The sequence below is a fragment of the Hippoglossus hippoglossus genome, chromosome 13, assembly GCF_009819705.1.
Source record: "Hippoglossus hippoglossus isolate fHipHip1 chromosome 13, fHipHip1.pri, whole genome shotgun sequence".
In the NCBI taxonomy this organism is placed as follows: Eukaryota; Metazoa; Chordata; class Actinopteri; order Pleuronectiformes; family Pleuronectidae; genus Hippoglossus; species Hippoglossus hippoglossus.
In genome coordinates this window covers 17,565,189-17,579,710 of record NC_047163.1, presented here as the reverse complement: position 1 = coordinate 17,579,710, position 14,522 = coordinate 17,565,189, and the positions used below count along the sequence as shown (strand labels likewise).

The 14,522-nt window shown below is 39.1% G+C and overlaps 1 protein-coding gene across 2 annotated transcripts; it reads right to left on the bottom strand.

Moving 5' to 3' along the window:
• Positions 1-935: 935 nt before the first annotated feature.
• Positions 936-14,074, bottom strand: LOC117772682 (probable E3 ubiquitin-protein ligase HERC6). Of its 2 annotated transcripts, none has more exons than XM_034604015.1 (23): positions 13,778-14,074; positions 12,482-12,638; positions 12,290-12,366; positions 11,520-11,747; positions 10,778-10,869; positions 10,541-10,668; positions 10,238-10,392; positions 9,830-9,885; positions 9,587-9,672; positions 9,406-9,465; positions 7,269-7,365; positions 6,493-6,673; positions 6,106-6,257; positions 5,563-5,682; positions 5,346-5,444; positions 5,040-5,207; positions 4,127-4,267; positions 3,813-3,979; positions 2,977-3,040; positions 2,819-2,889; positions 2,068-2,251; positions 1,547-1,649; positions 936-1,458 (listed from the first exon to the last, which is right to left on the bottom strand). In XM_034604015.1, the coding sequence occupies exons 1-23, from the start codon at positions 13,995-13,997 to the stop codon at positions 1,262-1,264; spliced, it is 3,003 nt and encodes a 1,000-aa protein (XP_034459906.1). In that variant the 5' UTR covers positions 13,998-14,074; the 3' UTR covers positions 936-1,261. The 2 variants fall into 2 exon arrangements, with proteins under 2 accessions (XP_034459906.1, XP_034459907.1); XM_034604016.1 differs by having other exon boundaries at positions 9,830-9,889; positions 10,266-10,392.
• Positions 14,075-14,522: the final 448 nt, after the last annotated feature.

Here is a 14,522-nt window from a genome sequence, read left to right as displayed (position 1 = left end):
GGGCAAAGGTCACTGTCACCATATAAGAGACTTTTTGGTCTTGTGCATGCAGCAGAACACCTTCAGGGAATTCCTTCAAATTTAGTAGAAAGGTTCGGGTGGATTCAAGGATGAACTGATAAAAATCTGGTGCTGAAAGGTCAAGGTCACAGTTGTCTCCTGTTCTTGTAAACATGATACATCGGTAACACCAGTAGATCATTTCATTAGGTGCGTTCGACTTGGACTTGGTCTGACTGTCTGACTTGATCTGCCGGTGGCTGCAGGGGTAAAGTAAAAAAAACACAGACGTCACTTTCTACTTCTTGTAGCCTCAGTGAGACGAGAACATCAGCGTTTGCTTTTTCCGTTGCAGATTACGCAGATGTTTAGGAAAACCCTGTGTTTCTGAACAAAGAATCGAATGAATAATGAAGTTGACTGGGACCTTTCTTTCAGGTTCAGATTCAAACTAGTTTACAGTGTCCAAGTGACATCAGCATGAGATGAAAATTCATCACATCCTCTTTGGAGAGACATAGTGAGAACTTTTTTCTTCTTTATAAATCAGCACAAAAATACAAAAGGCACACATTTTCACAGCTAATGGTTATTAAAAGATTGTATTTTAATGTGTGGGCCTGTATCATGCTCTAAAATAATACATTAACATTTATTATTTGGTTATTAGGTAACAAATGAAAGAACAATTTCCTGATTATATACATGTCAGTAATGGACTTTCTTTCTTGTTTCTGTGTTTCTCGCTGTTTTTCTTTCTTTTTCCCTCTTTCCATTTCTTTCTCTTTCTCTCTTCTTTTTTACCATTTCTTTCTCTCTTTCTTTCCCTCTTTTTCAGTCTCTTATCTCTATTTTGCTCCTTATTTCTTTCTCTCTTTTTTTTCTTTCCCTCCCTACATTTATATATTTATATTTGTAACTCATCAAAGCTCTATTTTGCTCCTTATTTATTTCTCTCTCTCTTTTTTCTTTCCCTCCCTACATTTATATATTTATATTTGTAACTCATCAAAGCTCTATAATATAGTTAACATGTGAAAGTGTCATCAACCATCACCAAGAGAACTAGGAAAAAGAAAATAATGCAGACAGGGTTTTAATGATAAGTGATAAAGATGATGCTACTAAATAAATCCACATTAACTCCCTTCATAATAATGTTACTATTAATATATAATAACAATGTGGAGTGACTAACGGAAAGTAAGACACCATAGTTTCTTCAGCCTCTGGTTTCTTCCTTCTTATAGAAGCCTCCTTTTTAACGAATGGCCTGAAGAAGCCTGGTCTGCATGGTCCTCTCCACCGGGTACCTCTGGTAGTTGGGCAGTAACAACAGATGGTGACAGGTGAGGGATTCTGGCAGATGGAGTTCGTTGCTGTTGGGTAAGACGGTGACTCTCATCATGATGCTGTTCATACCCAGGAAGGGTACGCGGTCACAGCCTGTGAGGAACACTGGACACAGGGACATTGATGAGATGCTGGTTTAATCAATAAATCAATCAAGGTAGAGGAACAGCTTAAACACAGTCACAATACTTACAAAGGAATTTTTTCTTGTCCTCCGCTGTCAGTTCCTCAAACACCTCCCAGAAGGTGATGATGGTTGGATGTCCTTCATGATACTCTCCTTCATAAACTGTGTTCTGTTTGTAAAAACAACAATTAAAACCTATACACACAAATACAACAAGGGTTTTCGATTTAAAGGTTAGGAACATGAACTCCATAATGTCCACAAAGCCGTCATTATTTTCCGGTTATTGTGTGGTAATTTGGGTGAGATTTTAAAATCGCAGGGAGAAAACCCTGAACCATCTATCGAGATCAGACATATTCGTTTTTTCCGATTTGCTATCTAAGATTTCTTGATTTGTTTGGTGTTAAGCAGTGGACTTACTGTCTTGGAAGAGTTCCTTAAAGTTACACAATGTAACTTTTACTGAACAACATTGCCCTCTGCAGCCTTACGTGGTGATTCATTCTGTTAGACTCTGTAAAATAGATCCTATGTGTTCTTAAGACTTCTCAAGACTTAATGTTGTCTGATGGTTTTCAACAAACCTGCTTGAACACCTGCCAGTCGTAGTTTTCTTGGCCCACCATCACCGCCTGTAGCTCCTCCGGCTGGAAGAACTCCACCACATCCATGTCACACACTTTGAAAAACCCTCTCTTGAACTCTTCAAACACGCCCTCCACCGACTTGGTAAAGGCGTAGTTGAAAAAGGCATCAACGAACTCTTTCCTTTCAATAGAGAGAAATGAGAAAGTACAACTTCAGTCGTCTGTCCACAGAAATTGAATATTTTGAATATGGTGGTTTCATATTTGAACTTTACTGCCCACTGAAGTTTTACCTGAGCCTTTTTTGTCTTGTTTTATAACAATTTCATTTGATCATTTTATTACAATACAGTCCTGTTTTATTTTAACTTTTATCAGAGAGTCCTTAGGTAGTTACAAAAGACAGTAAATCATTATATGAAATATCCCACTCATAGTGTCATTCTGAAGTTTCTAATACCCTGTTTTTTGTCCACTTGTATTCATTAACATTGCAGGCAAAAGCCAGATGTTTGTGCGTTTTTCTGACCAGCAGAAACGCAGCTTAACTGGTCACAAAGCATGCACCCACTTCATATGTTTAACCTCTAGATGGCAGCAATAGCAAGTTTTTTTGAACATTGTGAGGCTGGATATTGTTGTGTTAGTCAACGTCAGACATTGTCAAAAAAAATAATCCTTTAAATATGTAACAGTCGTGAAGCCAACCCATTGTGAGTGTTGTGTAGATGGTTCTGTATTAACACACTTGTTTGAGCCTGTGACAGGTTTTCCAGCTTCTTTTGGATCAAGCTCAACTTGCTCCCCACCCCAGGCCACCTGTAAAGAATCACAGTTACACTGGAATATGGCAGAAATAAGTTTAGGCAGCAGAGTATCAGTCTAACTGTGAGTAACTGAACCTACGTTAAAGGTTATGTACATATCTTCGTCTTTATCTGGAGTGTTGTCCATCAGGCAACGCCAAGACCTGAAGACACAGGAAACATGATCATGAGTAAGATCAAGTCTGTACAGTTGTGGTGTCATGGTGTTTAAATCATTATTTTAAGTCTACTTAGGGTTCCAATTCACAGGATGTCACTTTTGTAGAGTTAAACAATTTTTCCTAAGCTATATTCTTCCAGCATAACAGTGATACAACGGTTTTGGTTCCGGAAGTAAAAGTCCCATTTCTGTTTTAAGCCAGGCCAAACAGCTAAGAGATAAATTATGATCATAAAACATTTGATTTAGAGCAAAGGAAATATAGGAAAACTGAAAAAAAGTAAAAGTACATGATTATTTTAAGAGTGAAGGAATTACGGATCCTTTAAACCACTGCATATTATCCCTTTTCAAAGACTTCCAGCACCTCTTCTTGAATTCAACCCTGATATTTATATAGTGTTGCAATTTATTGTAGTTTATATCTTGTATGTATGTATATAGTATTTCAAATAGTGTATCGTACATTGATGTACAGTATTAATGCTGAGCGGTTCGATCCATTTCCTTTGTATCAGTGAGCTCCACCAATCAGAGACGCAGCTACTACACCTGAGGATTGTGGGTAGTGTAGTACTTCTCCTTGACAATGCGACTAAAACACGTTTTTCTTTAAATGCAGTTGATATGAAACATTATTTCACAATCTCATAGCTTGTGGTGAGTCTACCTTGGATGGTTAAAATATTGTGACTGACAATCAAAATTCAAATTCAAAAAAATGTTGCTGTTGAGCTCTATAAAAAATGTCTTACTCTGCCATGACAGGGTCGAACTCCTTCATGTCATCCATTGAGGGTTTGACCCCGACCAGCTTCTTGAAGAGAACCAGTGGGAAGGGCAGGTGGACAATGTTGTAGTTGTAAAGAGCCATGCCACACAGAACTCCGAACAGGAAGTAACGCTTCTCCTCCACTTTGGGCTGTTTGGTTCGTGAATAAAAAAGAAAACTATTACATGTATGATTTGGTAACGTTTGATAACTGTTTACAGAAGACAAATCGTACAAATACCAGCTGAACTGGCTTTGGCCTATACACAATTTTTCACTGAAATGAAATGCTCTTACTCTGGGAGGGAACCACATCAGAGTCTTGCTCTCGTTGTACATGAACATCTCAGACTTGGGAGCGATGAGCTCATCAAACATGTGGAGGAAGAGGTCCCTCTTGTTGACGTTCATCACTTTTCTCTCATCCACAAACTGCACCTAGGGAGGAGAGCGTAAATGACCCGCAGAACACAAACCCAATCAGCTCTGATGACAAATATCCAAGCATGACTTATAACTCATGGTATTGTGAAGAGACTTCAAATAGACACTTCCAAATTTATGACAATTAATTCCAGCACTTCACCTTCAAACAATCCTCTAGTTATTACACCAAATTCTAAAACTTGTGTGAGTCCCACAGGTTTGAGAACCAGAGAGTATATAAAGATGGTCGACTTCCTCCCACTATCCAGAAATGAAACCAAAATATCCCAGCATAAGAACGCTACCATTTTGCACATTAGGAGTCTGCACTGTAGCAATCAGGGGGAGGAGGCTGCTGTATAAAGGTCCCACCGGAACACGCCCTCGACCAATCGCATGTCAGTCTCAGCTGTCAATAATGACATTCAAATTTTTAACCTAATTTTTACACAATCAAATAACTTAAAATGTATTGGATCAGTGTGATAAACTACCTAAACTTACACAAACCCTTTGAGAAATAAAATTTGACGTGCACTTTGACTTTAAAGTTTGGTCTATGTCCCATCCACTAACATGGAGAAGGCAGGCTTAAGACCTGTACTGCAGACAGCCACCAGGTGGTGATTGAGATGCTTTGGCATCACTTTTAGGGAGCAGTCATGTCGTCCATCTTTCTATACAGTCGTGCAAGGTTAAATTGCTGGAGCGAGTGAACTAACGTCACTGCGAAAGCAACCGGATTAATTTTCAGAAGAACAAAGCTTTTTGATCGCCTGTTTACCAGAAGCTCTCTTTTGAAGAAGCAGTGGTCGGCCGCAGCCAGATGTCTGAAGGTGTCTTCGACGAGGTGAGATCGTCTCAGAGTCAGCTGGAAGGGTGGGGCCGGGGTAAAGTTTTGGGGATTTCTCAAAGCGTCTTCATCCCAGCAGTCAATTAAATGGCCCATTTTCTGTAAGCACAAAATCCTCCTTTATGAAGAAATCATCACACAGATTTTAAAGCAGTTTTAATAGAATTACACAGTGTGATCTGATTAGTGTGATTAGTGTGACTGATCTTCAGTCAAATGATCTCATCTCTGTTGTACCTTCATTACAGCCGAATGGATGATGAAGACCCTTGCCTTGCAATCCAGAGTCAACAAGAACGGGAAGCGGCAGAAAATGGCAGGTGTGTTTTCATCATCCTTTGAGAAAGTGATGGATCATTTGTTCAGACGTTATTTTAGCAATAAGCACTACAGCAGAGATGTAAAACTCTTGAGGACACTGCAACATCACATATACTGGACTGTATGATTTTACCTCCGCTTTAGAAAATCCTAACCACAGACCAATGTCTACCTCCGGCTGCACAGTGTCCCTGATTTCCTCCATGTAAAACATGCTCAGTGGGACTTTGTAGGAATTTCCAGCTTTGTTGGCCTGTAAACAAATATTGTAATATGTTATAGAAAAAAGCATTGAAAGCATCAGATTTCTACCTGGTCAGATGTATAGTTTTAAGCCAAAGTTCATAGGCTAAGCCAGTGGTTCCCAAATGGTGTGTGTGGCATAGTGAGAGAGAGAAAAAGAGAGAGAGCGAGAGAGAGCGAGAGAGAGAGAGAGAGAGAGCGAGAGAGACCCTAACCCTAACCCATCAAATTACGGCTTTATTTTCTAAATCTCAGAAGGTTTTTTTCTTCAATATGACCCAAACACTCCGTCGTAGAAAATAGATTCTTAGTCTTGAGATAAAAGACATTTTAATTTAATTTTTGATCCCTAATTCAACACGTATAGCAGATCCTGCACTGAAGCCACTGGTGATGATAAAAATCATAAAAATCATAAAAATATGACACTGACCTTGTAAAGTAGTTTCAGAGCTTTCATCAGGTATCTGATTCCCGGGTTGTGAGTTTTCAAGAGGCGGTTTTTCAGCATGAAGGCGAGGGCGTTTTTGAAGACCATGATGTGCTTCATCAGGATAGAGGGTGACACCGAAGACCACCAGCCTTCTGCCGAACAAAATAACACGGTTAACTCACACTGTATGACTTCCACAGCAGAGAGCATTGTTGTATGGTTGATTATTTGTGTAGTTTTATATTGTGCCCTTCCACATGTGGTTTGAGGTTAGCGTAGGAACATTATTGATGATATCAAGGAAAATATGAACATTTAAATTTCATAAGATTCAAAACTAACTCTTAGTATGGTAAACAAACAATGTATGGTAGGTAGGTAGTTTACTCAGCGCTGCCAGAGGCTTCTCTTTCAGATTTCCAATGATGATCGCCAGAGGCAGAGACCACTTGATGACGCTGGAGTCCTCTTGGAGAAGAGGGCACGTCAGCAGAATCAGCAGGATCTCTGGAGATTTTAGGGTCATCATTGATTCACAAAGCAATGGCACAAGGAGCTCAAGGTTCATCTGTGAGAAACATAACAAAATGAGATAATACAGTGATGTTGTTTGTATGTAAAAGAATCAGTCACTGAAGTACAAAATGCCTGTGGCCAAAGAGTCTAATGAATTATGACATAACAGTGGAGGTTTATTTCTGAAGTCTAAGGCAGAAAACATTCTTAAGATCACACGTTCACAAGGGAAACAAGTTTTGTGAGGTCACAGTGAGCTGTGCAGATGTAATTAAATTCTCTATGGGTGTTCTTGATATATCCAGTTCTCATGAACATGAGGTCACAGCCACCTTGACCTTTGACCACCAAACCTTCTCCCTGTGGTTGGTCGTCTCCACCAGTCAGTGCAGTTTATATACATTTTCCTTCAGACTCAAGAGGTCACCGTGAGCTTTGGCCACTGAAATCGAATCAGTTCATCTTTGACGTTCCAAAGGGAACGTTAGCAACAAATGTGAAGGAATTTCCCAAAGGCGTTCTTGAGATATCGTGTTCACGAGACCACATGCAGATGGATGAACAACCCAATGTCTTGGATCTGTCTCAAGCACAGAAGCATGATAATGATCTGAACGTGTGAAAATCAATCAAAGGAATTTCTTAACTGCTTGTTTGATCCATGGTATTTCCAACAGCTGGTCAAAAGCTCGGCTCGCAGCTTCCAGGTCGACAGTTAAAGCACCAGCTTCTAATGAACACCCACTGATAACACAGGCAAAGAATTCAAGTTTAGAACTGATTTATCATATTTTTACATTATCACTAAACTATTAATATCATTCGTTCAATGTCGTGCAATATTTATTGTATTACATGAATACATACACACTATTTTATATTAGTGTTAGTATATTATTTTATAGTCTATAATATTTACAACATAATTGTTGGGCCATGGTTTTGTGTGAAACCACACTTCGGCCTACATGTGCCATCAAAGCCGGAAGCAGCATGTCCCTCCAGGACTCCGTCTCCCAGGGGCCATTAAAAACCAGAGCAAGGAACTCAATGTCCCAGAGGGCATCAACTTCACACAGAGGGGTGGAAACCCCCCCCCCCAGGGACACAGGTTTCAACTCCCATTGGTCACTCTGGACCCCATGACCTGTGAGGTCACCGGGCCAATATAAGCTAAGTTCTCCAGCTTCTCGATCTCTTTCTAAACTCCCTCAACGGAGAGAAGGCTGTCGAGCCTCTCCTGCCTCTTCCTACGATCCTTCCACAGGAGGGAAGGCTGTGGAGCCTCTTCTCCAGCTCACATCTTCTCTTCCCATCCAACTCTTCGAGAGGAGCACAAAGGTGCAGCTTCCAGCTCATCTCAGCAAGGAAACCTCCTCGCCCTCCAAGCTCTACCAACGTCCTAGCAGCGATGCGATGTCCTGCAGGAAAACTTCAGCCAGCAACTGAGCTATACCGCTCAACCGAAACCAGCAAGACGACACAAAACTGCGAACTGCACAGCAACTTCCTTTTTCCCCTTTCCACGGACTGGTAACACAACTGGGCTTAATAATTATACTAGGCTAAGCAAGACTGTTTATTCGATTCTGTGTGAGGTTTATAAGTTTGATTTGTGGTGTTGTGATATTTTGGGTACAAGTTATTGAGAAAGTAATGTTAGTCTGTTATGCTCTTCACAGTCTTTCGTTGCATCCAATCTAGTAACTTCCTCTAATTTGGCACACACACAGACACACGCATAACTCTTCACCTCATTAGCTCTACAGGTCGTAAACATTCCAATAGGTGGGGGACGGGTGTTATCTCTTTGGCCAGCCACCATCTTGAAAGCACGCTGACTCACACAGACACACACACATGTATACACACATACCTATCTTTGTTTAGCAATTAGACCGTTAGTAATTTGTGTTTTTATACTTTATTATATTCATAATAAATGTTTTTCTTTCACAAATGTTTTTTATTAATGTTGCATAAGTGAATTTCGCCAACCTCTACACTGTCAAGAACCCCATATCTTTCAACTTAGCTAACTATCTATATGGCAATTTTGGTTATAGTTATTAATTTAATTGTTAATCAGAGTTCCAAAATTTGTAGTTAGAACCTTAATCTATGAGACTTAATCAATAAATTGGCTATCTTTTCCCTTCCTTTGAAGGGTGGTGCCCCGAGGTAACTTTAATCAATTAAAGCTATTATTTAATATTAATAATAAAATATTAATATCTAATATTTTATTTTGATAACCAAATTTATTGAATGCCGAAAGGCACACTATTTTATGGTATCACGTTTGATGCATTATGGCACAACATAATATATTTACAATGTTTTTATTTCTGTGTCATGCAAATGCATTTGGCCCAATCCTTCTGAGGATTTCATGAACCCCAAATTATTTCATGGATGATATTACTTCTATTATTATATATTAACATCCTGTGCAATACTACTTCTCATTTCTTATTTCCAATATGTTTTTTTCTTTTTTAGTTTAGTTTTTACATATATTTTACAATCATGTAGGAGAATAAAGAATATATTGTATTTTTATATATCCAGGTGCTAGTCTTCTTACATTTACCCTACATATTTTAATATTATATACTATAATATAATAATATACTAATTTTTTTGACTTATTTCTTTATACTTTATGTTTTGATTCTCTGCTATTGTAACTTTGGATTCATATCTGGAAGAAGAATTTCCTATTCTATCTTGTCTTATCTTAAAACATCACAGAAATCATAAGCCGATAAAAAAAAAACTTACTTGTCTTTTGTGAAACTTGCAACAAGACTTGAATTTGTCAAAAATATTGACGATATTTCTCTGTTGCACAAAAAGAGAAAAGTATTGGAAGAGCCCCAAAACATCAGTCACTGATTATAATGCTAATATTGGATTTTTGAAAACATTAGCGTTAGCATATTAATATATTTAATAAAACTACCTCTTTGCCTCTGCATTGCCGTTTGTCATTGACAGCCATGTTTGCAGCTTCCTCTCATCGAGTCGTCCAGTTATCTGTCCATGACTCTTTAAAGAAAGTAGACATACATTGTAAGGCAGCCAGTTTAATAAACATGATAAAATACTTTAATCCTGAAATGAAACATTACAACTTTTGATGCACAGAACATGAAATCAATATAAATGTAGAAGTAAAATTTGTATTTTTATTTATTTTATTTACCTGCGCATGTGAAGAGTAAGTAAAGTTTGTGTTCCACCCGGCTGATATTTTCAAGTCTGTTTAAAGAAATAAAAACAATAATAACAAAATAATAAATAATAATATAAACAATAAATGATGATATATTTATGTCACATATATCTGCTAAACTTTCAAATCGTAAAGTGACCGAATTTTGCAGAAAATGTGTTGCTTTTCAAAACAAGATCCTTAAACAATCATTTAACTACATATTTTACTTTAATCAAACTCTGTTTGATAGCCATGTTACTAATACAGAGGAAATGAGGAAGTTTAAATGAAGTGGAGGGGATAGGATCAGAGACACATACTCCCCACCGCCCTAACATACATACATACATACATACATACATACATACATACATACATACATACATACATACATACCAGTGGGTATGGCTGCTGCACTGTCAGCGGTCCATGGAAGTTGAACCAGAGTGGGACTCAGATTGTTCTCTGCTCGTCCAGTCCCAATTTGACCTTTGACCCCATTGCCAAAAGCCCACAGCTGACCAGACGAGCCCAACACCAGAGTGTGACTCCTGGGAAAGGAACCACATATATCATAAGTATTCTATAGAGTACTGGTAGATGATTAGTTATATATACTGACTATAATCATACTTTAATCATTGTGTTACCCTAAAAATATGTAAATGTAAAAATGCAGTTTCAGTGTGTCCTTTTTACCGGCCACATTCGATCTGTGAGGTCGGTCCGTCCAGACCATCGACCAGTCTGGGTCTCACTTCATTGGCGGAGGAGCTGTGACCCAGCTGACCGTGGGTTCCCTCTCCAAAAGTGTAAACTTTACCATCCTAGAAATCAAACCATTGCATTGTTAGAAAAAGAGATGCCCACTCATTGGGTCAGTAAATCAAGACATCGGGATGAGAGGCAGACTGAGAAGATCAGTGAAGTGTGTACCTTTGTTAACACAGCGGAGTGAGCTTCTCCACAGCTCATGAAGGAGACACCCAGAGGTCTGAGCGCAGGTACCATACAGATGTTAAACCTGCCTGTTAGTCGTGGAAAGAAATGGGCATAAAAAGGACAACATTTATATTTTTAATTGATTACTTTAAATACCTTTTTCATAGCCTCCCTAAAATGAAATACATAATCCCGAGGTTAAGGTTGCTTTTGTGTTACCATTAAAAGCAAAGAATGTTCTAAATAACCCAGAAAGTCATTTTATAACACTTTTTACAGCACTTTTCTCAAAAGATCTAGTGTAAGATTTTTTTCTTCTCTTATGAGGTCACCGTGACCTAAATCTAATCAGATCATCCTTGAGTCCAAGTGACAACTGGTCTAAATTTCAATCAAGGGGTCAAAATCATGTTTTGTGAGGCCACTGTGGCCTAAATTTAATCAGATCATTCTTGAGTCCAAGGGAAAGTTTTTTACCAAATTTGAAGAAATTCCCTCATGACATTCTTAAGATATCTTGTTCACAATAATGGGAGGGACGGACGTGTGGATGGACAAATGGACAAACCGAAAACATAATGCCTCCAGACACTGGCTGTTGCCGGCGCAGAGGCATAAAACTTGTCTACATTGTCTGCAGGTGGTAAGTGTATATATTGACATGTGTGAAATTGTCCAATATTATGGACAATCTGCTGCGTGAGTGTGTGACTGAGTTAAGGTAAATGATTTGTACCCTTCTCATCCACCCTGTTGAGGCCCAGCTGGCCAGATTTATTGGCTCCACAGCAGTACACCAGGCCTGCGAGTGTGAGGAACAGGGTGTGGCTGGCTCCGGCTGCTATCTCGGTCACAGGTACGCCGGACAGAGCGCACACCAGGACGGGCGTGGGCTGCAGGGCCACCTCCTTCCCCAGACCCAGCTGACCATGACTGTTCGAACCCCAGGAGAAGACGTCTCCTCCTGGGAAGTGAAGAGTGCAAAAATCAAACAGTTGTATTCGACTTGAATGTCTGTACACTTCCTCAGCAGTGGTAAAAAACAAAGTATAAAAAGAAAATAAAAAGAATTTGCTCTGTTACTGTGCATGTGTGTGGCATTTGTGAACGTTTGAATGGTTTACTGAACTGCTGTTGTTTTTTCATCTGCTGCATGTCGGCTCTATTTCAGAGGTCTGTTAACCAACCATCACAATCTTCAGACCCAAGTTTACAACTTTTATAAATAAAAGCTCTATTTTAGCTCAACATAAACTTTAGCAGCAAAAAAATCAAGTTGTGCTTTTACTTTATTGACAAAAGAGAAAGTGATTCTATGAAAGTTGCTGCCATGACTGAGATCAGCACCCGCACTTCCCGTGGATGTCTGTGTCAGTCCGATATCGTTAAAAAAAAGTAAACGATCTATTAAAATGATCTGAACCAAAGCGGTAGATTAAATTATAAAAAGCTTTGATACTGTAGTTGGAAAACACAAAAAGGTCATCAGTGTGTTTAGTCTCTTACCTTTGGTCAACGCCAGAGAGTGGACGTTTCCACAGGCAACATGAATCACTGGTACCTGCAGTGGTATGGGCACCCGACTGCAATAAAATGAGACAATTGTAAACCGAAAACAGCTTTGCTTTCATCACCCACCATCTACTGGCTTTAGTGGTAGTATGCATAATGATTCACATATCACAGAGACTATATTGCCTTGGTCTGATGAAGGTTTGCTTTAGATCCACAAACATCCCCAGCTGTGCATTCTCTGCAGCCCCCCAGGAGAACACGTCTCCAGACGCACACACAGCCAGACAGTGGTCCTGACCACATGCCATCGTCACCACGTCGCCAAGCCCCTCCACACGACCTGACATGGGATGACAGACAAGAGAAAAAAACACCCACGCTAGAAAGTTAACTTAGGAAGAGCAATACTTAATACATTAATTTCAGTCTGATGTTATTGATGTAAAATCTGCCTAAACTGTTCAAAACTGTTCAAAAAATAGTGATAAGCTACAACAAAGAGACACAATTTAAAGGAGTCAGACTGACAAACACAAAAGCAAGCCTCAGCATTGCCTAACTAGAAATCCCAAACATCGTGTGTATGTCTCCACCAACCAGGACAGTTAAGTCAACACACCATGACCTTTGACCACCCAAATCTAATCAGTTAATCTGTGAGTCGAAATGAATATTTGTGTGGCATTAGACAGGGATCTCTCCAGGTGTTCACAAGGCAAACATTTGTTTTATGAGGTCACAATGACCTTGAGCTTTGACCTCCACGTTCTAATCAGCCTTCTACAGGTGTCTCTGATATGTCATGTTCACAAGAACAGGAGGTCACCTTGACCTTTGACCAAGAGCTAATCAGTTCATCCTTGAGTCCAACTAAATGTATTAACCAGTACTGAATTAACCAGTGCCCACCAATACCCTGCAGTTCATCAGACTAAACTAGACAAAATATCCAAACCGTGAAAGCCACATTGTGATGGGTGACCAAAATTTCCCACATGAACTTGAACGCAGCACAAAATTTAAATGCAGCTTCTGGTTAAGTTTCGTTTTCTGGACTGAAGAGACGGAAACGAAAGTGAGACTCAGCCTCTGATGAGATGAACTGATAGATGTCATTAAAGAATTACATCAGTAAACACATGTTGACAAACATTACTGCAGACAACCAGATAATAATACTGCAAATACCATTTCAACAGTAAAAGAACAGAAAAAGGTTGTATTCTTGATAGATAGATAGATAGATAGATAGATAGATAGATAGATAGATAGATAGTTAAATAGATAGATAGATAGATAGATAGTTGTACTTTAATGATCCCAAATTCTTGTGTTACAGCAGCAAGGTATCATAAGACACTAAGTCAGAAGTAAAAATATATGATTAAAAGAATACAACAAATAAAGGATAAAAAAAACAACTATAAATATAATTTATTGTTGTTGTTATTGTTATTATTACTGTTATTGTTATTTTACCTGGTTTCCTTCCATCTTTGGGTGTCTTTCGTCCCAGTTGTCCCCTTGAGTTGTGTCCACATGAGAAAACGCCTCCATCCCCTGAGAGGAATAAAGTGAACTGGTCCCCACAGCAGATGGAGCTAATGTCCCGGGGGAAGGTCCAAGACACCGGGCTGAGGGCCGTCTGTGCCTCGTACTGTCCACTGGAGCTGTCCCCCCAACAGTACAGCTGCGCCATGTCTGCAGCTGAAGCTCTGAGGTGAAGCTCTGAAGTGAAGTGTTGACTCTGAGCTGTTCTGCCCTGATGAGGCAAATATATCCACTCACGCTGCCTTCGCGTGCCGTCGGACTTATCACGATCACACTCGCAAATATTCACTTAAACCACTAATTTTGCCAGTGCAGCATATTGTAACAGTTTTTTCTACACTTAAAATGTCAAACATGGTTTTTGAGTTTGTCGCTGGGTAAACATTGTCATTTAAATTAGACCAAAAGGAAACCAAGATGGTAAGTGGCCTTATTTACGAGCATAGCAGGAAACTGTGAAGGCGACATAAGAGGAGCAAAACCTAACTTGAAATTTCAGTACTTCAAACTATGTGAAGTGTGAATGAAGTGTTAGTCACTTTTATAATATTATATAATGTATTATTATATAATATAGTATAATTAAGGAGCAATAGATGGGATTGTGTGTTTCATTTGATTCAATGAAATAGTATCTACATAATATTTTAAAACAATTAAATGGTAAATGGTC